The sequence below is a fragment of the Equus przewalskii genome, chromosome 6 (assembly GCF_037783145.1).
Source record: "Equus przewalskii isolate Varuska chromosome 6, EquPr2, whole genome shotgun sequence".
NCBI classification, from domain to species: Eukaryota; Metazoa; Chordata; class Mammalia; order Perissodactyla; family Equidae; genus Equus; species Equus przewalskii.
In genome coordinates this window covers 25,845,858-25,872,233 of record NC_091836.1, presented here as the reverse complement: position 1 = coordinate 25,872,233, position 26,376 = coordinate 25,845,858, and the positions used below count along the sequence as shown (strand labels likewise).

Genomic DNA, 26,376 nt, shown 5'->3' with positions numbered 1-26,376 from the left:
CAGACCTCTTGGTGTGGTGCTGCGCTGGCCTGGGGGAGGCGCAATGTGGTCAGTGTGTAGCTGTTCCTCTTACCCCTCTAACGCAGTCTATCTTGGTCCCTGTGGTGCAGGGAGTGCTTCAGCATCCTTCCTGTGTCCTAGGATTCTCTCAGTGGTATCTCATCCACGAACAGTTATTAATTGTTCTTTTGTGGGAGGACAAAGTCAGGAATGACCTACGTCACCGTGTTGGTGACATCACTCCCCTTACTATGTATAGAACACCGTTCTGAGGACTTTATATGGATTAACTTCTTTAATCCTCACAACCACGTTATGGGATTGGTAACACTATTAACCCCACTTTACAGATGTGAAAATTGAGGCAAAGAGAGGATAAAGTGGGAACCCTGGCTTGATTCCGGTCCCCTCGGCTTTTGACCCCGAGAGTGGGACTCCCCTAACTGTCCCTCTGCTTCCTCCCTCCCAAGAGCTGGTGTGCGTCTCCTCCATCGTGGCCAACAGTGGTACACTGCCCTTCACTGGGCCTTCTGTGTAACACACCTGCTGGAGACGGCACCTTCAACAGGGGAGGCAGGAGAGGCAGGTAGGAGATACAAGATGAAAGGAGGAACAAGGGCACTTTCAATTCGTCAGGACACATGATGGCAGGTACTCTACCTTCTTTTTTTTTTTTTTCAAAGATTTTATTTTTCCTTTTTCTCCCCAAAGCCCCCTGGTACATAGTTGTATATTTTTAGTTGTGGGTCCCTCTAGCTGTGGCATGTGAGACACCACCTCAGCATGGCTTAATGAGCGGTGCCATGTCTGGGCCCAGGATCCAAATCGGTGAAACCCTGGGCCACCGAAGCAGAGCACACAAACCCAACCACTCAGCCACGGGGCCGGGCCCCCAATATTCCACCTTTTAACCATCACTTCCCACCTCCCAAAAACTGCTGGTGGTGGGACTGGCAACACCGCCCACCAACACCAGCAACTCCCCTCCGCACTCAAGCCCTGTCTTAGGCCATTGGAGGTGCTCCAGCCTCCTTCTGGATGAGGGCCGCTCCCTACCCAAGGCAAGACCACTCAGAGTTACTGAAGCTGAGGCAGCCACCTGCTTCATCCCTGCAGTGTGGATTCAGCCTGAGAGCTTTTCACCAGGGAAGACACAGGCCCAGAAAGGACTTGTTCACGGCACAGAGCTTGTAGTTGTCAGGGCCAAAAGTAAACCCGTGTCCTAAGGCCAGGGTTATTTCCCCATTCCCTACACTGCCATTTTGTGAGGAAGTTTTCATGGGTGGGTGGGGGCTGACATCATTCCCAATCTTGCCCCCCTAAGAAAATAGTCAGTGAATGTCTCACAGAGGAGCTTTGGGAAGTCATCTGATCCTCCGTTACGAGCCTTACCCCCACAGGAAGGGGCAGGAGAATCAACAGTGCCCAGTCTTGTCTTGTATTTGCATAACATCTCCAGAAGGAACTCGTATATTTGTTAACTCCAAGGAGGACACTAGATGGCCACGGCTGGACTGACTTGTGCCATTTGCTGTTGGGCCCCGTGAACACAGCCTGTTTAAAATAAAGATCCTTTTAAAAATACTGTTTCTTGAAGCCCCAGCCTGGGGGTCAGGACGACTCAGATCTGGTCCCGCCTCCGCCACACACTGACTGCAGCTTTAGGCAACTCGCGTCATCTCTCTGGGCCGTTTTCTCCGCTGTAAAATATCAGTGGCCTGAACAAGCCATCAGCAAGGCTCCTCTCTCAGCTCCAAAGGTCTGTGATTCTCAACTCCCCAGCTAGATTCTAAAATCCATGAGGGGAGGGATGGGACCATTTTGGAGTCTTCTGAAAAAAGTTCCTTTGTAAACCTAGGCCCAAAGGCATTTTGCTCACCCAGCTAGAAGCCACTCCCTTGCTGGGACACAGGTCTTCAGACTAAGCTGGCCAGGACTGTTCTGTGAGTCAGGAGAAGAGGAGATACTGACAGAAGGGAGCATGGTAAACAGAACTTGGCTTCCAGAGACATGTGGACCTGGTTTCAAATCCTGGGTGACTTTGAGCTACAGTCTTTTAACCTCTCTGGTCCTCAATTTCCTCATTTATAAAATAATCTGAACTTCCTAGGTTAAGAGGATTACATGAGATAACATATGAAAAGCACCTAGCACGCAGAAGGCATTCAATCAATGTTAGCTTGCTTCCTTCCTCCCTCCCTCCCTTCATCAGAGCAGCTGGGACACAGAGTAGGCTGGGTTCGTTTGTATGTTTTGTCTTTAAATTGGTTTTCTTATGCAAATTTATGAAACATGGCCAGCTCAGTTGGTTCTCCTAGCAATGTTGTTGCTACGGATCCAAGACTGTATGTAGGCTGCTCACACCAGTGGAGCGGAAAAAAGCCCCACCTAACTTTGCCAGCTTAGGACTTCAGGGGGCTTATCTTTCATTTGTCTGCATGGGGAAAACAAGGCCAAGTGGCCTTTGGGAAATGGCCCAGTGAGTCTCCAGCTGGTAGGTGGAGGAGGAGGGAGGGAGGCAAAGCAAGAGATGGAGAATGTCAGCACTTTCCAAGACTGGCGGCAGGAGACAAGGAGCTCTCGGGGTGCAGGGGTGGGGTGGGAGGGCTTTGCACTTGTAGGGAACTCAGCTACTTTCTCCAGGACCCCAGGCACCTAAAGGTCTCTGAAAGCCTTGGTCTTCTCACCCATAGAAATGGACTGAAAACCTCTACATCATAGGTTTGTTGTGCTTAGATCAGATACCTAGGAGGGGTTCTGTGAACATTAATTTTTCCTTCCTCTATTCTTCTTAAGAGGAAGGAGGCAAAAGCCTTCAAAGGAGACACATTCACACAGCTGCCTTGTGGAAAATGGACTTGCAGAGATTTAATTGATGTAGAAAACACAGAATTGTCACCAGTTAGTTGTAACACGTGAGCTGTTCCCAAAGCACACAGACGGGCCAAGTAACAAAGTGGACTTTTTTCTGTCTGGTTGACGGATGCCTAAAATGTAGCTGGAGGGTAAAAAAGCCAGTTGGATCTTAGTGACAAAGAAATAAGTGGTGGGACGGTGGAGAGTTGACTTCCCTACATTGGAGAGGCAAGGGCAACCCCATAGCTTTCAAGACAAGAAAAATGGAGGTGTTTTATTGAAACAATAGGACAGATGACAGAGAACATGCCCTGCAACCCCGCGGAGCCCGCTGATGGGAGGCGGGGCTGCAGGAGCTGTGCCAGAATGGCAGCAGCGCCATCGGGCACAAGACCCCTCACCTCCTTCTGAATGAGTCTCCAAGCTCTGGGAAGGGGAGGCAGTGGGATGTTGCAGGGGGTGGCACAGGTGGAAAAGATGGGTGGAAATAAGAACCCATGAACAGACCCAAGGTGGTCCAGGAGGAGAAAACAAGCTGAGGGTGAGAAACCATCCCAGTCTTTTCCTATGGCTTGTTGGCTTCCTGAAAATTGTGTGCTTGAGACCTGAGAATCTAGCTAGGATGGCACGGGGAGGGGCCCTGAGGAAGCAGGTGCCAGCACAGGGAAGAGAGGCAGCAGAACTTCTGGGGCCCAGCCTCCTGCAACCTCCGCAGGGCTCTGGGCCAATCCTGAGAGAGTTAAAGGGGAGACAGAGTGCTCAAGAAAGGGGACATTAAAAGAAACAGAAAACAAGGTCTGATCCCTACGAGGCTGAGGTATTGGAGAGACAGAGCCTGGCCCCAGGGTGCAGACGTGCTGCGGGCTTTGCTCTGGTGAATGAAGGACCATGCTCAGAACCGTGGGAGCCCCCTGAAGGCCCAAGGGACCAACTCAGCCCCTAAGGGAGTCCGTTGGCCTTTGGTGGCAACTGCTCCGATACCTGCTACTGTTTCCAGTCGGACCATCCGTTTTACCAGCCCCCATGGCTCCTCCAAGTTCTGAGTGGCACAGGCAGCAGAGGGGACAGGAGAATGCTTTAGCAGAGGGAATAAAGTGCAGGCAGCTCCTCAGGCACTTGGTCTGGGTGCAGGTGAGGCCAGTGCCCCAGACACCGCCACTCAGGGCCTCAGTAATGATACAACTTCAGTCTGTTGTTCTCATCCAGGCCCAGCTGCAGGAGGCCCAAAGGGGCTGTTGGCTTGGGCACCGAGGAGAAGAGATGTCTGGCCACAAGGTGAAGGAAAACTGCAGTCAGCTGGCCAGACAAGGTCCTCCTCAGACCCCCAGGGCACAGACCCAAGCCCTAAAGGTCAGCCCAGCGGCCACAGCAGGAAGGAATGGGGTTTGGGAACCCACTAAAAGGATACAATTTGGGGTCATTCTTGTAACGTTCTAGCCACTTTCGGTTAGCGTCGATCATGCCCTGAAAGTTTGTGCTGCCCGCTTCGGGGACTTGGGGACGGGGAGAGGAACGCTGCAGGAGGCGGAGCTGCTCACTAGGAAGGAGAAGGACAGCATGGGGAGAGGAAGAGAGGAGGAAGGGGGACCGGAGGCCATCACATCTGCCTCCTCGCTCTTCCTCTCAAGATCCCAGCTGCAGGCTTTTCGGGGTCTCTTTAGCAATTCAAAGCTTCCTCTACTGGCAAGAATGCCCCTCTGGAATGATGAGATCACTTCCCAAAAAGGGGGGACCCTCCCCCGCTTCTCAGCTGAATACTCATGCCATCAAGGCTCTAGGCTCCCACGTCTGCCTAGTCCTGGCCAATCTCATCAGCAAAAGCTCTCCCCTCTGTCGACTCAGACACCTGCCCAGCATCGGCTCCCAAGTTGGCCAAAGGAGTGAGTGGCAGGGGGACTTACGGTTGGGGGACTGTAGTGGGGGATATATATTTGGCAAGGAAGAAGATGAATGGGAAATTAATAACAGGTTTAAATAATTGCCCATCTGTCTCCCCTACAGGGCACCCCTCTCACTCCAGATGTTGCTCAGCAGGACTGGAGGAAGGGAGCCGGATGAAGCAAAGAGCTCAATGGCAAAGACAAAGGCCACCCTCCACAGCCAGAGGAACCAGTGAGAGGGCAGGGTGCAGGGTCCCACCAGGGGCTGACTGCTCCCCGTGGGTGCCACAGGGCAGCTTCCTGATGGAGCTGGGCAAGGTAGGCCCAGCCCCACCCTCACTGAGACCTGGGCGGTTTGGACTTTTCTCTGGCTGTGGTGAGACACCTTGGACCCAGGCAGCTATGAGGACGGGGGCCTGCCCAACCTCTCTGCGCAACATGACTGGGAGTTCTTCCCTCAGTCAGAGGTCCCACCTACCCAGGGAGGCACAGCTGAACTGTGTGGTTCCACCCTGAGCCCACAACGAGGCTTACCTGGCAGACACGTAACCCAGCCTGTTCTCCAGAGGGGGAGGGCCACTGCTGAGGAACGGGACACCAGCTGGGAAAGTGGGAGGAAACTGTTCAGAAAAGGGCAGTGGTTCAGCTCAGCCAGACCCTGGCCTTAGCAGACGACCTCCCTGCTCACCGGTACCTCCTGCCTCTCCAGAACGTGGAAAGACAGTGTTTCCCAAAACAGTTTCGGTGCTTGGAGATGAGACACAGAAGACAGACAGGAATTGTCCTATTGTAATCCTAAAACTTAATTTACTTTTCTATTTGGGTTATTAGGCTGGGGATGAGATATGTAACTTTTTCCCTCAAAAAATAACGGGTTTTATGGCTTTTCACATTCCTCAGCAAGGCTATGAAACCAGGTGAGGTCACCTGGCCCAGAAGCAGAGGGAAACCATATGGCCAAGGGGTTATGAGCTGAATGGTACTTGCTCACTGGATACCCTGGAGCATATCACTTAACCTCTCTGAGTCTGTTTCCTCTTCTGTAAAGTGGGGCTGAATAATTACTACCTCTGAGGGTTATAAGGACTAAATGAAAAACTGTATGTAAAACGCCTGGCCCATAATATAATGCACAAGATGAGAGCTATGATGATGATGACAACGATGAACTTTGAGGTTCTGCGGAGCTCTAGAATCCATCATAAAGGCCCCAGTCAGCCTGAGCGCCAGGAAAACCATCGTGACCCACAGGGCCTCTGGCTGCAGGGCAACCAGCAAGTTTTCTTCCCAGGGCCCTACAGACAGAGTCAAGGGGTAGGTGAGGGAGCAGGGGAGAAAAAGAAAGAGGAAAAAAAGGGAGGAAGAGGTAGGAGGGAAGGCACAGCCCAGAGGGAGGCGTACTTGGAAAATACTTGCGCCACTTCTCCACCAGGAAGTCATCCACAGTTTGAGCCACAGAGGAGGAGAGCCTGGGGCCCAGCCCCGGGTCCCAGGCCCACTGGGTGGACGTGGGTGTAGCAGAGAACGAGGCTGAGACGCGGGACGGGTAGGTGGGAATGGGGATGCTCCTGGGGGACCAGGAGGCAGTCTGCGCTGGCGTGGAAGTGAAAAGCGGAGGTGGTGGCTGAGTGCTGAGGCTGCCCAGCATGCTGAGGACACCGTTGAGCTGGCTGCTGATCCGCTGCAGGGAGCTGCTCAAGTAGTGGATCTTGTTGGGGGAGGCGGGACCTGGGGTCGGGGTGACTGAGGGGGAAGAGACAGATGGCGGGAAAGGATCCGGGTCCGGGGTCTTAAAACATCCCCAGGCCCGGCTGGCATGATGGCACCCTCCTGGCCTGCCCCTCCCTGTTCCCCCAGACAACAGCCCCTCAGCCCTGACTGGGGGGACGGACGGACTTCCGTGTCCCAGACAGTGCAGACAGGAAGCTGGCCGTGAGAAAGAGGCTCTCCAGGGCGAGGCCCTCTGCCCCTTTGCAGGCCAGGGCAGCAGAGGAAGAACAGCCTGCCAGAAGGCACTAGAAGGGAAAGGCTCACAGGCCAGCCTCCCACCGGGAAGTGCTCTGTATGTTCAGGAGGCTTCCCTGACCCTTCCAGCCCCCGGTGTTGGCAAGTGCAAACGCGTTCACTCCTTCCCCAGCATTTACTGAGTACCTGCCGCAGACAGTGGCTCCCGGAGGCCTACCCAGGCAGGGCTGAGGGAAGGGGGCTGCACTGCTGCTCCCCAAGTTCTTCCCTCTCCGTGGATCCCATGGTCCTACCCCTGCCCCGCCCCCCGCCACCTCTTCCCTGCTGCCGCCACCACTCACCATGAGGCAGGGGGCAGGATTCGGAACTTTCACTGCTCGTGTCTTCCATGTCACTGAGGTCAAAGGTCACCACCTTCTTGGCCGGGGTTCCTCTCAGAGTGTCCTCATCTGACGCCTGAGGGGTAGAAGTAGCAGTTGTTACTGCCGCTCACCCTGGTGTTTGGGGACTGAGGACTTAGTGGCAGGCTCTTTGGGACCCAAAGTTCTGGGGGAGGCACATCACACAGGCTGCCTTGCAAGAGGGCAGGAGAGAGGGAGGCAAGGCTAACAGAACTCAGCCACCTGAGATAGAGGTAAGAGGGCCACCAGGATCAGACGGACCCCACCCTTCCCCCCAGTAGACTCTCCCCGCAGTGTCCATCCACCTAAGCTTCCCTCCTGCCACACCCAGGCCTCAGGCACGCAGAGGAACATCTACAGGACCCCAGGGGAGGTAGGGAGGCCTCCTAGGTGGTCTGTTCCTGACACCCTGGACACAGCTCTCCGCAGGCACCACGCAGGGGAAGGCAGGGGCTAGTCCCTCTCTCAAAAACCTTCAGCAAGAGGCCAGCGTCTGCTCAGGACCACTGGGCATGGATCCCCAAACCCACAGCTATGTTCAACAAACTCCAAGCTGAAGCCGTTTCCACCAGCCCGGGAGCCCTAAGCCTACTGCCAATCCCGAGCCCTGGAGGCCAGCTCCCCTTGACACAGGAGCAAAGAACCCAACCAACTCCCAGAAGCAGAAGAGGGAGGCCGTGGCCACGCTGGACTATGTGGCCACAGGGCTGCACCTCTTCCCGGAGAGAGAACTCGAGCTGATTTAGCTTCTCCTCTTTCTTCTTCAACAGGTCGTGGCCTTTCCGCATGGCCGACTTCATCTCATCCAGGTGCCTGGTCTCCTGCAGCCAGGGAGGAAGGGAAGGAGAAATATGGTGACAAAGCACACAGGTGCAGGAGTCCAGCTCTCCCATTTGCTGGCTGAGTGATCGTGAACAAATTACTTAAGTCTCAGTCTCGATTCTCATCTAAACAAGAAATACTACTTTTCACAGTAGTGAGAATTAAATGAGATAGAGTATGTTACACGCTTAGCACTATGCCCACACCTAATAAGTTCTCAAATGGTTACTGTCAGCCAATGGTTATCATCACTGCTCCAACTACCATCATTATCATCATCATCCTTGGGAAGGGCTCAGTGGAGCAATGAGAGGGCCTGGGGGCAGCATGTACATACCCCTGGGAAGCCTGCCCCTCTGTACCAGCCCCTTGCCCTCTGCTGCCCCCCAAGTCAGGCTTAGGGGCCCCAGGGGCCTGAGCGCCCTCACCAGCTCAGAGTACCATCAGAATTCTAAGGGACCAGGTGTAGTCTTCTGCTAGGACCCTCAAAAGGCACAAAAATCTGTGGTCCCAACTAATAATAATGAAGTCTCTGCCTCTTCATTGAAAATTAGGGTATCAGAGAGTAAAACAGAAGTAACGCCAAGTGTGCTCAAAAGATTTTTACTAATGAACGAAGTCTTTAGTGTGACGGAAAGGACGAGCAAAGCACTGGAAGTGAAATTTTAAAAACCTTATCCCCTTCACCTAGATAATGGGAATTACACTATTACTTTGCACATCATCTGTGGTTATTGTGAGGACCAAATGATTTACTGTTAGAAAGCATTTTGCACACTGTGCACACCACGTAACTATAAGATGCTTTCATCCTCATGGAGACACATAACCTACATCACCTGTCCAGTCTCCCCAGGGCCCACGTGACCACTCTCATGGCGTCCCCAGAATGATCATGAGGGCAAGCCCAAAGGCAAGTGTTGTCCTGGCTCCCTGATGCCCCCCACCCCCACCCCCACCCCGCACAGGACTGGCAGGTTCTCCTCGGGGCTCCTGACCTCCTCCAGGTCCTTGCGCATGTCTTCCAGGGCCTTGGTGCCTGGCGGGTCTTTGGCCGCCTCCTGAGCACTGGCCAGCTCATGTCGCCAATGCTGCTGGGCAGCTCTCAGAGCCGTCTGCCGCCTCCGCATGGAGCGTGACTGCCGCACGAGGAACTCCCTGGCACTGCGGAGGGCTATCCCCTCAGCAGAGAGGTAGTGCCGGACGCTGTGGGGGACAGGCCAGGGCAGGGGAGGTGGAGAGGGAAGACAGAGACTCTGAGATGCGCTGCTGTGGGTCATTCAACCACCTCCCCAGCAGATGCCTATCCTGAGCACAGGCTGCTGGGCCGGGGCTGAGGCTGGGCTGTGTGTAGGGGCGCCCCGACTAAATACCTACAGGCTGCGGCATGTTGCCCTGAGTCCTCCCACCCTAACTCTGAAAGGGATGCTGCCAGAGGCCTCTGGACACATGGCCAGACACTCCCCTCAGCCTGATCCTCAACCAGAGGCCAGCAGACGCCAGCATGCTATGTCAACAGTCACAGTGGGCACCTTCTTGGCTTGCCAGAGAAGATTCTTCAGTCTCCTGGGACCCCCTTCCTGAACCAAGCCCGACTGGGGATCCCCGTCACCTCATTTCAGCTCACCCCAGCTCTGTGACACTGGCGCTTGCTCACCCCTTCATGGCATCCTCAGCCCAAAATAAGACAGCCTGTTGGAACTCACCTGTCCAAGGACAAGTCAGTCTCCTCCTTGCTTTGGGAGAGAGAAGACGATACCTCTTTGGTCTGGTTCTAAGGACACATGGTAGAAAAGACACATTGAACGCAAGAAAAGCAGATACAATGCAGCCCCCCAAAGCCCCTTGCAGTGGTCTAGACACAATTAACTCTGCCAGGGGCTGGGCACTACTCACTTACAGATATCATTTGACAGAGATGGGGGAGTCGGATGATAAGAACAGGAGGCTAAGGTCCTGTATAGAACAGAGCCAGGACCCTTCCTGGTGCCCACCCCTGCTGATGCCCCACCCCCTGCTGATGCCCCACCCCCTGCTGATGCCCCACCCTCTCCTGGTACCCCACCCCTCCCAGTGCCCTGCCCCAGCCCAGCCATCCTGTCCCTTCCAAGGCACAGAGAAGCTCACTGTCCCAAGAGATTTCCTCAGGTCCTCAATGTGGAGATCTGGTTCAAAACGTGCGGAAGCATTACTCTCCTCAACTGCCAGCTCTTTCAGTGTGTCCCGCTTCCTCTGAGCTTCGGCCTCCAGGTCACTGTGGTGGGAAGCGGGGTGGGAGTGGTGAGGCAGGGTCACATGATAAAGCAGGCCAGGCAGCACACTCTTGGGACTCCTTGGTGGGCCTCAGGCCTCGATTTTGGGGAGAGAGCGGGACCATCTCCATCCCTTCACTCCTGTCAAAGGCCCTGAGGCAGGGCTGGGGCAGGAATGGCAGAACCAGGGACCCCCAGCTTTTCATAGCCTCTTAACAGCCCCACTTCCTACAAAATGCTGCAGACACAGCCCCTCTGCCTGTTAACTGGGCCATGACTAGACTGGACCTGTGAGTAGCAGAGGTCAGAGGGCAGGCAAAAGGCAGTGGGGGTGGCTGAGTGCAGGGGGCCCACACCACCTGACGCGCTTCTGCAGCCTCTGACTCTGGGTCTGCAGCAGATCCACCTGGGACTCCAGCTCCAACTTGCGGGCCTGAAGCTCATCGAGAATTCTTCGAAGCTGCCGGTTTGACTCCAGCAAGTGGGTGTGCTCCTTCTTTGCCTCCTCCAGGTGCTGATGGGTGGCTGCGGCTTCCTGGGGCAGAAGAAAAGATAGAAGCACCCGGAGACACAGTGGGGAGAAGGCAGGGAGAGGGAGCAGGCAGCACCAGAAGACAGGGAAGCCCACAGAGCCCAGGAGAGAGGGTGGGACTCAGACACATGACGTCACTGTGTCTGCAGTCCCGTCCTCCCACTACAGCCCTGCTCCCTGAGGGTCCCAGCTGGGCTGCACACAGTGGTGCTATCTGTGGAATACTGGCCACCACTGTTTGGAACCCCAAAGCCCTGGAGAGACCAGGTGAACAAAAGGTGGGGTCTGGGGAGCAGGGAAAGGAAAGGGAGAGAGAGGGAAAGGAGGAAAGGGAATGGGAGAGACAAAGGAGGGAGGACAAGAGGCAGGCAGACCTCGCTCTCCAGCGCCACCTTTCTCTGCACATCAAGGAGCTGCTGCTTCTCCTTCCGGGCAGTCTCCTCCTGGGCAGAAGGAAGGAAACAGGGCCCTCTGGCATCTCCAGGCCCCTGTTCTAAGGGGCAGGAAGGTCCGCCCTCTCCTGGGGGAGCTGTGACTCCAAGGTCAAGGGCACCTGGAGATCCCGTTCTCCACCCGACTCCCTCACCTGGATGTCCAGCTTAGTCAATGTGGCCTTGACATCTTTGGTTCTGGTTTCAAGTTCCACCTCTAAATCTTGGAGTTTCCTTTCCTGCACAGAAGCGTAGGTGGAGAGGAAAATGTATGTGTAGAAAGAGTGCACGGCATTAGCTGAGGGGGCAGGAGGGGTTCCTGACCCACCATACCACACCACGCCCCCCACCCTGGGCTCGGGGACCTGCGGCCTCCCAGGGAAGCACCACACCTTGTCTGATTTCCAGACAAGGAGAAGCAGAGGCGCCAGCCCCAAGGCCCAAGAGGGGCTGACCTCCTCTTCTAATCCTGGGGATGATCCCTGGCCCAGAAAACAAAGGAGCAAAGATGCCGCAGCCTAGGGATGGCCAGTGAGAGCCCGACGCCTGGAGCCCTCAGGCTCCGTCCTGCCGTCCTGTTGCTCCTGGCACTTTTCTACCCTGCATGCAGGTGTCAGGGGTGGGGGGGCAAGCGACCACCAAGAGCCCCAACCTGTTCTCGGTGCCGACGCCGCAAGTCCTCGAGCTGCCTGTCCTGGTCCTGCCTCATGGTCTCCAGTTCTCGCTCGTGGGCCCTGCGCAGGCGCTCCAGCTCTCCAGTCAGGTGCCCCAGGAGTTCAGCCCGCTGCTTCCTCTCCTGCACGGAGCAGGGGCCACTGCTGGGAAATGGCAACGGCCCCTCATACCCCTAAAACCACAGCCCTCCCACCCCTGCAGCCTTGGGTCAATAAGATCAGGGCCCCATCAGCTCCCTAAGGCCAGCTCTTAGAGGAGAGCATTGAGGACAGCATGGTCCTATGCCCCAGGAAGCCTGCACCCCGACTCCGCCACTGAAGCAGACGCTGGTCAGATGTCCCGAGGAAATCCCCCTTGGGGGCCTGCCTCTCCTACTGCTCCACCACGCGAAGCTTTCCTTCCTTGCAGGAAGAGAGGTCATTGGTCAATGATCACTACTCCTCAGCAAGGTCAGAATTGGTTTGGGAGGAGAGTCAACGGAAGTTCATCAGGGGCCCACTACTTCTGCCGTGGGCTAAAGTGGGCTAAAGTCAGCCCCCCGCCAACTGTGCACCTGCAACATGAGCAAGCCAAGCCGGCATGGGTCCACTTAAATAGCTGAACTTTCCCGCCTAAGGCCAAAGGCTGAAGATGGGCAGGTAATATCTAAACATGGTTTGGCTCTTGCTGGTCTATTTCTTGGTGTCCTGGAATTTCCATCAACCCTCGTGGCCTGGTGTTGGGTAGTTAAAACTGAAAGCTTTGGAGTCAGACAGTCGGGGCTTGAATCCCAGCTCCTCTACTTACTAGCAAGGTGGGCTTGGGAGGGCTGCCTACACTCCCCAAGTCTCAGTTCCTCATTTCTAAAATGGAGATGACGATAGTTCGCTCTCCTAAGGGCGTTGTGAGGACTGAATGAGTTAGTACACACAAAGAGCTTAGAAGAGCGCCTGGCCCCAGTGTGAGCTCAGTGTTAGCCAGGGCTACCACGAGAGGCGAGTGCAGCCCACCCGATGGACTTGCTCCTCAGCTACAGCTTTAGTACAAAGGCAAAACATGACTTCACCGCCGCAGGGTGCCAGGGAAGAAAGGCTCCCACAGTCCCCGACCACAGTTTGTCCCCTTCCCGTCCTCCAGCCAGCTCGGAAGGGCCCCAGGGTGTGTGTATGTGTGCACGCACGTGCATGCACACTCCAGGGGATGTAACCAAGTCACCTCGGCTTCATACTGCTCCCTGGCCTCAGCCACCACTTGCCGGTGCTCCTCCTTCATTTTGTCCAGTTTCCTCTCGTGTTCCCTTTCCACCTCCTGGCGCTTCTCTCTCAGGAGGCCACTGAGCTGCAGGGCAGGCGGCAGGGGTGGAGCATGCAGGACTGAGGGTGGACCAACACTCGGGGACTGACACACTTGAAGGTTTCATACACATGTGCAACATACGACGCACCTCCCCAACGTCCCCCTCCCACACACACAGCTATACATCACACGTACATGACACGTGACATACACACAGCCATACACCAGCACTCCCTCCCCACACATAGACAGCGGCATGTGGGTGGAGAAGCACCTGGCCTCAAGGGAATAAAAATGGAACCAGAAGTTCTAACCCCAGCTGAGCCATCCAATGCAAAGCAGAGGGCCCTTGGGCCAGGATGGCTCGGCCAGCTGTCACAGCATCCACAACAGGCACACGCGCAGGTGAAGAAGCAGACGGGCATTCACCTCTTGCTCATACTCAAGCACTTGGTGAACTTTCTGCTGAGCTCTCTGCTCCGCCCGCCCGAGGCTCTCCTGCAGCTGGGTCTCCTCTTTCTGCTGAGCTTCCTCCATCTTCTTCTGGAGGCTGGAGACCACCTGAGGAGGCCCCACACAGGGGAGTGTGACCCTCAGAGAGCACAGGAGAGTGGCCACAGGGGGACTCACTTCCCAGGGACCCAATGCCCACCGCCACGGGGGCTGCAGGGAGAGGGCGCTCCCTCCCTAGCGGCAGGGACGGGGTTGAGTTCTCCTGCCGACCAGCAGTGAAAGGCTCTGGCGGCTCACGCTCAGGGAGCAAGACGCCCAGGATCTGCCTCTGCATCTCACCTGTCTGTGCTTGGCCTCCAGCGAGGAAGACAGCCGCTCTAGCTCAGCTCTGTGCTCCTTCTCCAGTGCTGCCACTGCCTGGGGAGCAACAAAAGGCCCGTGAGGGACACAGAGCAGGGAAGGCTGGCCGGGCACTGACCCTCGGGGAAGGAAGAGTCAGGAAGACCGTCCCCAAGGCCCTCGAGCTAAGGGGCCAAGGGGAACCACAGGCACATCTTTGTTCCTCGGAAATAACTCAGTCCCTGAAGTCTGCAACTAGCAAATGAACAGCAATATGAAGGCTGGAGTGGAGGGGCATTACAGCAAGCCTCAGGTCACTGCTTCCAGGCCCCTGCCTCTGGGCTGGCCACGGGTACACAGGTGACACCCATGCCTATGAATTGGGCCTGGGGCAGGGAGGGCTGGAGGTTCAGCACAAGCTCCCTGAGTGCTTGCAGTACAAGGAAATTCTCCCTGCACCTTGTTTAAGAGATGAAGTTCCCCCTTCACCAAAAGGAAACAAAAGCTCACATGGCCTGACTATTCCTCCCACCTCTTACCCAGAGACAGACCATCGGACTAGAGGGACAGGGAGTAAGGACAAAGGAGACAAATCTCCTCTAAGTGTGCCAACCTCTCATTCGAAGGCACGAGAGAAAAGGAGAGAGAGGACAGGTCACTGCAGCTGCCCCTCAGGGACAAGGACAAGGACAGGAACAGGGCACCTTTGTCTCAGGACCTCTGGTCTGGTTTAAGCTCTTTCAGCCATGAAGTCTTCCCAAATGCACAGGACACTTCCCCTCAAGCCTCGTCCCTGCTATGGCCAAGACCCAGCTGTGCTGGCTGCACTGGCCCCAGAGGGAGCCCCTGGATACCTGTGGTACCCTCCACTCTGCAGTGGAGGCCAGGGCTGGCACCTGCCTGAGACCATCGGGTCCACACGGAGTAACAGGCCCAGACAGGTCCACTGTCCCCATGCCCGTCTGTGCAGACACCTGCTTTCCAGCTGGCTCCCCCACCTGCCCTTCCTCCTCCTCCACACTCAGTCCATCCCCAGTCAGCCCAGGGACATGTCTGAGGGGGAGGTCCCCACTCAGCCTCCTCACTTCCTTCCTCTCCCCCTCCAGCTGCTCCCTCAGCTGCTGCAAAGCCTTCTCCTTCTCAGCGTTCAGGGCAGCCTGTTCTCTCTTCTCCGAAGCCTCCATCTCTTCCTTGAGCTGCTCCAGCATCTGCCTGTTTCTCTGCTCCAGGCTGGCCCTCTCGGCCTTCTGCAGAGACTCCAGCTCTTCTCTCAGCCTCTGCAGGGAAGCCTCCTGCTCGGCCCTGGGCACAAAGAAGGGAATGGGGGTGGGCCTGTGAACTCAGGGGCGCCTCCACGGGGCTGGGCGGCCCACAGTGCGCACTCACCGGATTTGGACCTCATGTGCTTCTGTGCTGGACTGGACCCGGGCCCGGAGCCGCGACAGCCTCCGGCTCTCCTCCTCTCTCATCCGAGTCTCCTCTTCCTCAGTGGCTCTCTGCAGTTGCTCCTTCAGGGAACTGGGAAGGAAAGGAAAGGCAAGTCTGTTAGAGGAACCACAAGGTCTTTCCTCTTCTATCTGTAATCCCTGGCTCTTGGCCTCCAAAAGCCTGAAGGCTGCCTGTGAAGCTTCCCAAATCTCAAAGACGAGTCTAACCTCAGCCTCTGGGTCCTGCTGCCTCCCTGTAATACCTCCCAGGATGAAGAGGGAGCCAGGAACTCCACCTGCCCTTTGCCACAGGAAGCAGATTACAGGCTGCTTGATCCCAGAACCGCTTTTCTTCCAAAGGCTCCCCTTTGCCGACAGGTTCGCCGTGGCATGACTTTCACTCAAGGACACATACAGTCAACCCCAATCTGATTCTGGTTCTATAGCCTTCACTTCCCACCCAAGAGACTCTGTTCTAGCCACATCAGATGGCCACCCCCTTCTGAATCCCGCCACACTCTTCCTTGCCTCCTGGCCTTTGTTCCTGCTCGTTCATCCGCCAGGATTCCCTTTTCTACCTGACGAGCCCATGTTCATTGTTCAACACCAGTTCCCTCCTCTTAGAGAAGGCCTTCTAACTCCCTCCAAGTTCATCAGTTAGCCTTTCTGTTCCCATCACACTTTTTATGGCGACCTTTCTCATCCCAAGCCATTCTGTACCATACATCACGCTGCAGCATAATTAACCTTTTGTATGTCTATTTTCCTCACAAATCTGGGAGCTTCTCCAGAGAAATAATCTTGTCTTAAAATCTATTATAGCCCAGGTGCCGAACACAGTAACCGACACGAAGTAGGTGCTCAATTAATGTTCATTCAGTTTGAACACTCTCACCCAGCCCCAAACGATCAGCAAGCCGTGATGGTCTGTGAGGGAGTCTTATTCACAGATCAGCGATGCTAACCATTTCATCCCAAGTGGACAGCCCCTGGGCTGACGCACACCATAGCCTCCTCATGCAGCCCCACGTGACCAGGGGCTGTGTGCCACGCACCCAGGGAATTCAGGCCTAAGGAAAACACGATGCAGAAGACGATTTCTTTGAAAAGCTTCTGCAGTGAATTCCAAAGCCAAAGAAGACTTAGGATCATTTTTTATTTCAAGTTATCAGCACCACTGCTCTCCTCCATTATGATGAAAAATTTGAGTTAAATAAAAATCCTTCTTTCTAGCTTCCCCAGAAACCTTTCTCTTGGTCCTATGCCTAAATTTTACATATAGAACCACAGACAGTTAGAGCTGAAAGGGGCTTTAGAGGCGAAGTTCTTTATTTTACAACTCTCTTCATCTTACAGCTAAACTCCATCTCTTCATTTTACAACTAAAGAAACGAGGGGTCAGCCCACCTGTCTTCCTGCCTGCCTTCTCATTCAAGAAATATTTGCTACAAGGTCAGCTGTGGCTTCCAGAAGTTTCTACCAAGTGGAAGTTTCCCAGCAGACAAGAGACCCTACCCCTCAGAAAGGCTCGTGTGTAAACAGAAACAGGGTTCTCATGATTAACTGTTTCCAAGACAGCCAGGCAGGGTGCTGCCCACAGAGAAATCACTTCGTCATACCACCGAAACTGTACTGATGTCAACTGAAAGTAAAAACGAGAGTGACCATTTATTGAGCAACTACTGTGTCTGAGGCCCTGAGTCAGACACTTTCGGCACACTGGTCTTCACCACAACCTAAGAGGGTTCTTGGACGCCCCTCTGTAGTTGGGTGGCTTAGGGAGGGATGGAAAGTACAGTCAGCCAAGCCCAGAGTGTTCAGGAAAAGAGAGGAGCCTGGTGGGCTGACAGGGAAATGCCACCAGGATGTCGTCCCAGGCACTGCCTCTCTAGGGAGCTAACTCACACCCTGTTCAGGTGGGCCTCTGCCCCCGTCTTCAGTTGGCTGGGAGAAGGGATCCTGTGGGGAGATCTGCTCTTTGGGATGCTCCCTGCAGGGGATCCAGGAGGGGTGATCTTGGGTCAGTGGATCCCTTGTTGGGCTAATAAGAGATTGCCCTGATCCTCAGGGCACTCAGGTGTTGGTTTCTCTAAATTCAGCATAAACATTTTATACACTCTGCTACATATGACATAAAAATAATAATTCTCTACCACTTTTGGATGTTCTGTCCAAGAGGACAAGATTTAGCCTCTAGTTAAATTACTAAGTAAACAAAGTATGTTAACACCTTTTAGCACCTTTCCCATCCTGGGACTGCAACAGAGATCGCTTATTATCTTCTCAATATCCATCCTCCCATTTTCCTTACTAACAGAGCCCTAGTTTTCTTCTGTCAGGTAGAAGACCAACTAAAAGACTACATTTCCCAGTCTCCTTTGCAACCAGGGATAACCAATGAGATGTAAGCAGAAATTATTGGGAAAGTTTCCAGGAAAACTCCTTGAAAGAATAAGCAGAAGTTATTGGGTAAAGTTTCTAGGAATGCACCTTTAAAGGGACAGAATGAGCTAGAAGGTCCCTCTTTTATACTTCACCCCTATTCTTCCTGCCTGGAGCACAGACACAATGGCTGGAGATCTAGCAGCTATACTGGACTGTGAAGAAACCCTGAGAGCAAAAACCAGCACTAAAGACAGCAGAGAGATTAAAGGAGGCTGGGGACCTGCTGACTCTGTGGAGCCACCACGCCAGCCCTGGACTGCCTTTTCTTATGAAAACAAACCTCTAGTGTGTTTACACACACACACACACACACACACATATATATATACACACACACAATCACATACGCACAGGCCCAGCCCAGGCTTAAGTGTCTTGTTTGTCTAGAGCTTCCCAGCTACTCAGAGTAGGAACCCAAACAGCAACTTCTGGGTCCTGGGCAAGAGCACCTCACATTGCATCACCCGGTCCCTACCTATCTCACTGGGTCCCAACAGGCCCTGACTCCCGAGAGAGAGGACCATGTAGTAATCAAGAAAACGGGCTCCAGAGACAACCTGCCTGGGTGAACCTGGGCTCTGCTGCTTATTAGCTTCGCTACCCTGGACAAGCTACTTAACCTTTCTGTGCCTCAGTTTCTTCGTCTATGTTATAGAGTCTATAAAAAGGGGTTGATAACACCTCCTAAGAGCCGTTCTGAAGACGAAACAAATTAATAGATATGAAGCACGTGGATCAGTGTAATCTCTCAAAAGATGTGAGCTACTCCCAGTATTATCACACCTCCCAGCTCCCTCCCAAAAAGAGGAAGGACATGAGCCGCGGCCAGGGAGCGCGTTCCTCCACACAGGACCAAGTAGTCATCCTGGTGGGGCCACGGCACCCCAGCGGTCTCCAGCATGGGAGGAGGGTGTCCCTTGATCCCCACGTGCCCGCGAGGCCTCAGGCAGCTTGCCGAACGGGAGGGGCAGCACCTGAGCGCCTTCTCCTTCTGCTGCTGAAGCTGCAGGATCTCCTGCTCCTCCTCCTGCCACAGCTTCTCCCGCAGCTGCTGTATCTTCTCTCGCTTCGACTCCAGGAGCTGCCTCTGGTCTTGCTCAAGTTCCTGAGCCACTGCCTCTTGCATGGTCTTGAGTGCAGCCTCTGAGAGCTGTGTAGGGGGAGCCACAGGCTCTGAAGATTGCCTGCCAAGGGTGGGGAACAGCATTTCACTAGTTTTAATATCCACTGACCTTTTGGCATCAGGGTTTATATAGACACAGAACACCACATACAGAACCCTAATGGAGGGCCCGTGATCAGGAATCACATATGCAAATCAGGCCACCCAAGGGCGAGCACTGAGTCTGCCCCTCTGGAAGGCACAGGCCACATCTGTGCTCAGGACAAGCCCCACAGTGTCTGCCTAAGGCCCCAGGAGCCTAGGGAGAAGGGCAGCCCAAAGTAGGCTCTCAGCAGACCCGGCAGGTTGAGGCCAGAGGTGAAAACCTGAAGCTGTGGCTCAAGAGCAGCAGCAGCAGGGAGAGAGCGAAGCTCTGACCCCACCGAGTCTTCCCCAGCACAGCGCCTGGCCCTGCTTCCACCTCTCCACCAGGGCTCTGCCTGCTACTTCAGGCCCATGCCAGCAGTGTGGGAAGTCCCCAGAGACAGCTCTCTGCCTCCCAAACTAAACAGAGACCAATGCATATAAGCCAGCAGGAGAAGCAGCAGCATGTCTGCTAGCCCTGAGACCCAGAACAGTCCATAGAGGTCCAGGAAAGGACCTGCCACACTGCCAAGGAAGCCAGGCAGGTGACCGTCCCTAATCCAGAGAGAGGAGCAAGACAGCCAGAGGAATGCCACACTCCACATCTCCCGGACGAGGCCACCTTTGCATCTGCTTAGAGCTAATTCAATGTTTGGAAATGGGTAAAAGAAACCCAGAGCTCACCTGGATTCATAAGGTGGGTGGTAAGATGAGGAATAACGGTATTGGTTAAAAACATGTCCACAAAGTAAGGAAGGTTGGTATGTTGCTTCTATTCTGGTTCTTGAAGGAAATACTCAAAGAGAAACCCCAAGAACATTTGGAGCAATGAAAGCATAGGCAGGATAAAGTATTCCGCCTCCCAGAGTGGCTTTCCTAAAGGCAGGTACAGGTTTGCATTCCCAGGTCCCTAAATCTTACTGTAAAAATAGGCTCTCTACAAAACCACCTCCCTTCTCCGACGGTGCTCTGGCTGTGGCAGGCCTGGCATGGCAGCCCAGTCAACCTCAGCAGCACGTGTGCATGGCCCAAATCAAGGACTGGGGCAAGAGTTGGGCAGGGGAGCCAGTCCCCACTGCAGGGGACGCAGAACCCCCTCCTCCCTCCAGCACCAGCCCTGCGGCTGATGGAAGGCAGCGGGCAGCACCAGATGAGAACAGCAGAAGAAAACAGGGCTTTGGGGTTCCATCACAGCCCCATGAGACCAGAGAGAGAAGGAAGACATAAAAGGTTACTGACATCTCTGAAACACCATTAAGATCTTTCCTTCCCCTTTCCTAAAGTCATAACTCAGACCAGAAACAGTCTTGAGCTATGCCTTCAATTCTCTTCTGCTCCCACCTCCATCTCCTCCCTCCTTCCCATTCCCGGCTTCCTCTCAGTCCCCTGACACAGCCCAACTGATGCAGATGTAAGAGACGTGACCGCCACCTCCTCTGAGGATCCTGCCCTCAAAACAGCCTCCCCCCACAGCTCTCCGCCTCATCAACCCTCCAACTCATTTCCAACCTTGGCTGAAAACATCTTTTTTCCCTGAGACGGTACCTTTTAATGTCTCTCTCCTCTGTGGGCCGCACAGCTACGGGGAGCCCAAGGGACAGATGCCACAGAAAGATGGGGCATCAGAGGCTTGGCAGCGTGTGCCCAGCTACACGCATAGGGAGCCTGCTTGCACACCTGGCGTGCAGGCTCATAGGGCTGATCTTCAGTGGGCCTCTTCCATCCCCGTTTTAAAGATCTAGAGTCCCAAACTCCCAGCATAGGTCCAAGGCCGTCAACAATGGGCCTGAAAGGTCTATGAGACAAGGGGAAGCTGAGGACTCCAGAGCAAGAGGCAGGTCTGCTTTCTAGGCCACTCCTCAGGTATCGGCATCAGTGAGACCCAGTTTCCAACAGTTAGTGGCCAAGAGGAAGCTCTGTGGGAGCATAATCCTTTCAGGCTGGCCACCAAGCAGCTCCAAAACTGTGAGGGAAAGCCAGGAGGGAAGGCGGTGGGCAGGGAGGGAGAACGGAAAGGGGAAATGGCACCTAGAACCACCACTAAAACCGGGATCGCAATCAATGAGTTCTCGTCTCCTCTCCCAGTCAACCCAGTGGTTTTAATTCATTTACCCTCTCTACAAACACCTCATAAAAGATGCTGGGATGACAAGGGGAGGACATCCCTGTTTCCCAGACCCAGGCCTTCTGGCCATAAAGTGTGCCCCGCGGTGGCTGCGTGCTGGCCCCGCCCATGCTCTCTGGCCTGCCCTTTGCTCCTAAACTCCTCCTGATTCAGCCTGACAGCATCTGTGAAAGGTGACAGAGTGTATTAATCATGTTTTTTCATTTTCTATATTTTATGATGTTTTGACATCTTAAAAAGCTTGCTGGTGGAGCAGAGACCGTCCCTCCCAGGCCTAGGCAATACTTATACAAGCAAAGGGAATATGTCTTTCATGTGCAAACCAACCAATCCTGAGTCTATACTCCCAACTAGCTCCTCGTCTAACTCACACCCAGCCGGCACCTCCCCTGCCCTGAGTCACCCAGGGCCAGCTATGGGCAACTAGAGACCACCCCACCCTACAGCTCACAGCCTAAAAAATTATTCAAACTACCCAATTCTAAATTCATTCAGGGCATGTACCCCAGCTGGCCCTTTCCTTTCCCTAAAATCCCAACAAAGGCTCTGGGCCATGCTCTCCCTCCTCGCCTCTTCTGCCTCCTAACCAGCCCTGGTCTTTCCCCATACAGCCCTGTGTGGCGTGGCATGCCCTCTTCTCTCTGGAAATGTAATAAATTTTTCTTTCTGTGGTATTGGCCTCTCCGTGTCGTCACTTAGTCACCTCCGTAAATTAAAATCCCGCAGGTACAAATGAAACACAGACACAGAGATAGTCCCCAGAAAATGCAGAAAATCAATCCATTCCTAATGGGGCTGTAAACATTAACAACAAAGAAATTACGGGGCCTGAAGACTCAGGGAAGGAACACAAGACATTTCCTAAGGGTGCTGTGTAAATTGAAACTGTGTGGACCAGAAAAGCGTCTCTGAGACCCCAGCAGGGGCAGCCTCACAGGGATGGAGGAGAAATACAAAGTAAGGGGACTTGTCAGCCAAGGCAGCTGGGGAGGAGCCCCCTGGCACCACTGCCCTCCCAGAGACCCTGAAAGATACCCTCTGACCTCTGACTTCTGCCCAGAGGGTCCTCTCTCAGAACCACACTCGCTTCCTGTCCTCACAGACAGCACCATGATCCGGCTGTCCACAGCCACCAAGGAGACTTGGGAAAGCCATGTCACTCCTCAGGGTCAGAGCTGTCATTGTAGGATATATCACCACCCGAAAAATGGGGCTCCCCCTTCCATCACCCCTACAGTGCTCTGACAATGACATGAGATCCTGAACTCATGTGCCCTGCCAGCTCTCGGTGACACTTCCAGGGAGTAATCAGTGCGTGAACCTGTCTCTGCTCAGCAGCCAGCCCCGAATCCTGACAACTCTTTTTTTTTTTTTTTTTTTTTTTTTTAAAGATTTTATTTTTTCCTTTTTCTCCCCAAAGCCCCCCGGTACATAGTTGTGTATTCTTCGTTGTGGGTTCCTCTAGTTGTGGCATGTGGGACGCTGCCTCAGCGTGGTCTGACGAGCAGTGCCATGTCCGCGCCCAGGATTCGAACCGACGAAACACTGGGCCGCCTGCAGCGGAGCGCGCGGACTTAACCACTCGGCCACGGGGCCAGCCCCCTGACAACTCTTAATCCTTCTGTACTGCTCAGTTCACAGATGGGAAAAACCGCATAATCCTGGCACCCGTTTCTCTCCGTGGAGAGACAAGGAGTGGTGGCTGCAGACTGCAAGTCAGAGGTCTGGGCTCCAGTGACTAGAGTCTAGTCCTAATTCTGCAGCTGACTCACAATGTGACTTTGGGCAAATCCCTTGACCTCTCTGAGTCTCCGTTTCCTCATCCATAAAATGGGGGAGAGAGGGGAAGGTGAAAATGAAAGGAGAAAAGCTAAATGATTTCTAAGTTTTAAAACTGCTTGGTGCAACAACGTAGGTGAGCTCTGAACACAGGCACAAACGATATATACCGCACACTGTATAATTCCATTTATATGAAGTTGGAGAACTGGAAAGATGAATCTGTGGGACAGAAGCCAGAACAGTGGTGATCTGGGGCGGGTGGATTAAGAGGAAAAGGGCATGAAACCTTCTCGAGGGATGGAAATGTTCTACATCTGTTCTGGGTGGTTGTTACACAACACATGCATATGTAAACATTCCCTGAACTGTACGGTTCAGATTTGAGTACTTTCATGTATATAAACATCTCAATTAAAATTTTTTTAAGAAAAAGAAAAATAGTGCTTGGTAGAGGGGAAAACATTATGTACCAGGTTTCTGTTAATGAGCCAGAAGGTACCTCCTCACTCCCACCCTTGTACCCCAGGTCCTGACCCTTCCTTGCCCTGACCAGGGGAGCCCCGGGCACCTAAGCTAACCCACGGGGGATCAGTGACGGCTGCCCGGGCTCTGGAGGCTGCACACAGAACCAAGGGTACACTCACTCTGCCCCAACTCCACCCCCGGGCAGGGGCCAGAGCAGTCTCTCCCCACCTCCCAAGAGTGGACAGGGACTAAAGCAATCCATACATAACGGAGGACAGGGACAGACACATTAAAACTGGCCCTTACACCTCTGGAGAGATTGGCGGGGTGGGGCTGACCACCCCCTTCTCCTCGGGCTCCTCGGCCTGGGAGCGCTGCTCCTTGCCCCTCTCATGGGCAGCAGGTGGGCTTGGGATCTCCTCCCTTGACAGCAAAAAAGAAGCAACTGTGTTAATGCCAGCAGGAAGGCAAGAGGCTCCAGATGTACCCTAATTTGGGGTCAAAGAGCTGTGATGGAAACAAGAGAGGCAGCCCCAACAAAGTTTCCCTACTTCACCTCTTAAATCTCTCCCCTCCCTGCCTCTTCCCGAGTTGTTTACATTGAAAACCAAGACTCACGTCCCACGTGGGATGCGGAACGGTTATGGTGCCCAAGGAGAACCTCTGCAAGCAGCAGGTGTTCAATGGATGCTGTTGGCTGAACATCACTGCGGCTCAGCTTCCCCCAGCGACTCATTCCAACTGGATGAGCTCTAAGACCCACATCTTTCTCTTGCCAGAAGAACAAAAGAACCAGCTAATATACACCAGCTCCAGACCAGGCTAGGGAGCAAAGGTCCTCTCAGCTGGCCTCAAGGAAGCCTGGGCTCTGCACCTCCCTCTCCCCAGGGCCTAGCACAAAACAGAGCTCCACCTGGGTTTGCTAAATGACTAGAGGTGGGATGACCACTGGGCTGGCAGGTGGGGACTGGGAGAAATGGCCCTCGTGGCAGGAATAGCACAGCTGGGAAGACTGCATTCTCTGCCCCAGCCCCTGGCCGGGAGGCAGTTGGGTCATAAGAGACACTTCCTCATTCAAGAATTTCTAAGTTCCCCTAATCAGACTGTGCACCCCAATTTTAGCTGAAGACTGAGGACTAGGAAGAGGTAGATCTCCCCATTCCCCAGCTCGTGTGGGACACCGAGAGGAAACCTCTGTTGTTGCTGCTTAGGCTGCAAGCCCACCCCAGCTCTCCCCACTTCTCTAGGCCTGCCCCCTGACCCCGTCTCTCAGCCCCAGTACACAGAACCACATGTATGACGGAGCCACCGCCAGCCTGGGAGGCTGCCAGCTCACCCTTACCTCTGTGGGGAGACAGGTGGGATGGTGCTGCCTGCAGAGTCCTCCCCAGGCTCCTCTGCCCCCTTCCACTCGAGCTGCCCCTCAGAGGCCTGCGGAGGCCCGTCTTTAGTGGCCTGGCTGTGAAGGGGACTCTGGAGCCGCTCCCCATGCAGCAGTGGAGGAGATAACCTGGTCAGACCAGCCAGAGCAGCAGAGTCAAGCCCCACCATTTGGAGAGCAGGAAGAGAATTCGGGAGCATAGTATGTGGATGTAGATCCATTCCTCCTGCCAGGCTGGACCCCAGTCCTGGCCCCAAATGCGTGGAGAATCACGCAGGGCAAGAGCAGGAAGGAGAAACTCCCCACTGAGCTCTCCCTTTGCCTGGACTTGACTCAGCCTTCCCAGGTCCCTGCACTGCATTTGCTCAGCCCAGGAGTGAGAGCTGGGCACTCACGGGTGTACCCATTCCCAGAGTTCACCATCACTAGGGCGAGGGAGGGATGGAAGAACTGAGCAGAAAATAGGGGGAAAAAGAGAAGCCAACCTCCAGGGGTTGGACTATAGAAAATGAAGCTGTAGCTTTAAGGACGTAAGAATGTTGGCAGCTTTTCAAGGTCCAAATTGTAGAATGACCACCCCCCTCCCTTCCAGGGTGGCAGCTCTTCTCCTATCAGGAGCTCAGGCCTGAGAAGCTGGAAGCCCCTGTTATTTAGACACACACACACAGACACACACAGTCAGCCACAGCCATGTCTGATGTGGCAGGGCCCTGGCTGGAGCTCTGAGTTGCAGCACCAACCCTCTAGCACAGCTCCCCCAGACCTGCAGCAGGCTACCCCAGCCCTGGCCCATGACCAGACACACACACGGCTTAATCTAATCCGGCGAAGAAGACAAAGCCCTGGCCCCAAGATGCTGCTACATGCACCAAGTCCCACCAAATGCACCAAGCACACTTCACATTCCTGTCTGGGTGCAGAATCATGAGGGTGTGCTCGTGTGCACACACACATGCACATGGGTGCGCAGACACACACGCACATGCGTACACACACAGACATAGACTTGGCAAGGCCATCCCGTCCGTTCATCACCTGCCTTCAGGCAGGAGCACTCTGAACCACACAGACCAAAACCAGGAATTCGGCCCAAGTCCACACCATCCCAAAGGTCCCTGAGGGCGGCCTCCCATGTACTGTACCTCTCTGAGCCTTTGGACTGCTTGCTCTTCAGCTCATCTTGGCTGGACTGGCTGTCATCCTTGTCTTCTCTTCCCAACCCCTGGGCCTGTAGACAAGAAGCAGTGGAAAGTATCTACTGGAGAGATCTGCATTTGGGTCCCTCAGTCCTCCAGCTGACTCCCATGCCTAGGAGGAAGCACGGAGAAATGGCTCTCGAGCGGATGAGGACCACTCGGGATACAGAAGAGAAGGCCTGTCTACTGTACAATGAGCCTCCTAGGGTCTGGGCTAAGCCCCTAGGCTCACAGCTGCTCCCACAGCTGGCCTTGCTGGCCTGGGGAGGATGAGTCAGACACCACAGCCCCTGCATGCAGAGCCAGAAGCCAGAGGGTAAAGGAGAGCACACAAGAAAAAGAGAATCCTGCCTCCTGCTGTTGGAAGCCTTCACTGCCAGTTGCAAAGAGAAAGCAGAGACATGCATGAACACCCCACATCCACAGAG

At 54.3% G+C, this 26,376-nt stretch overlaps 1 protein-coding gene across 17 annotated transcripts in view; it reads right to left on the bottom strand.

The window, feature by feature from the left end:
- Nucleotides 1-664: 664 nt before the first annotated feature.
- Nucleotides 665-26,376, bottom strand: part of CEP164 (centrosomal protein 164) — a 65,440-nt gene continuing 39,728 nt past the window's right edge. For 6 of the 17 annotated variants that reach the window (XM_070623190.1, XM_070623191.1, XM_070623196.1 and 3 more), the window contains 22 exons: nt 25,895-25,980; nt 24,714-24,881; nt 23,678-23,794; nt 18,728-18,937; nt 15,268-15,399; nt 14,967-15,183; nt 13,882-13,959; nt 13,519-13,650; nt 13,009-13,131; nt 11,792-11,935; nt 11,295-11,378; nt 11,083-11,151; nt 10,536-10,711; nt 10,052-10,178; nt 9,631-9,698; nt 8,923-9,130; nt 7,816-7,923; nt 7,043-7,157; nt 6,138-6,479; nt 5,271-5,337; nt 4,265-4,393; nt 2,844-4,120 (listed from right to left, as the gene is read on the bottom strand). In XM_070623190.1, coding sequence (XP_070479291.1) covers nt 4,024-4,120; nt 4,265-4,393; nt 5,271-5,337; nt 6,138-6,479; nt 7,043-7,157; nt 7,816-7,923; nt 8,923-9,130; nt 9,631-9,698; nt 10,052-10,178; nt 10,536-10,711; nt 11,083-11,151; nt 11,295-11,378; nt 11,792-11,935; nt 13,009-13,131; nt 13,519-13,650; nt 13,882-13,959; nt 14,967-15,183; nt 15,268-15,399; nt 18,728-18,937; nt 23,678-23,794; nt 24,714-24,881; nt 25,895-25,980 — 2,997 coding nt within the window. In that variant the 3' untranslated portion in view covers nt 2,844-4,023. Of the gene's footprint in view, nt 1,555-2,843; nt 4,121-4,264; nt 4,394-5,270; nt 5,338-6,137; nt 6,480-7,042; nt 7,158-7,815; nt 7,924-8,922; nt 9,131-9,630; nt 9,699-10,051; nt 10,179-10,535; nt 10,712-11,082; nt 11,152-11,294; nt 11,379-11,791; nt 11,936-13,008; nt 13,132-13,518; nt 13,651-13,881; nt 13,960-14,966; nt 15,184-15,267; nt 15,400-18,727; nt 18,938-23,677; nt 23,795-24,713; nt 24,882-25,894; nt 25,981-26,376 lie in introns of those variants that run through there. The other 11 variants (XM_070623195.1, XM_070623200.1, XM_070623203.1 and 8 more) reach the window with 7 other exon arrangements.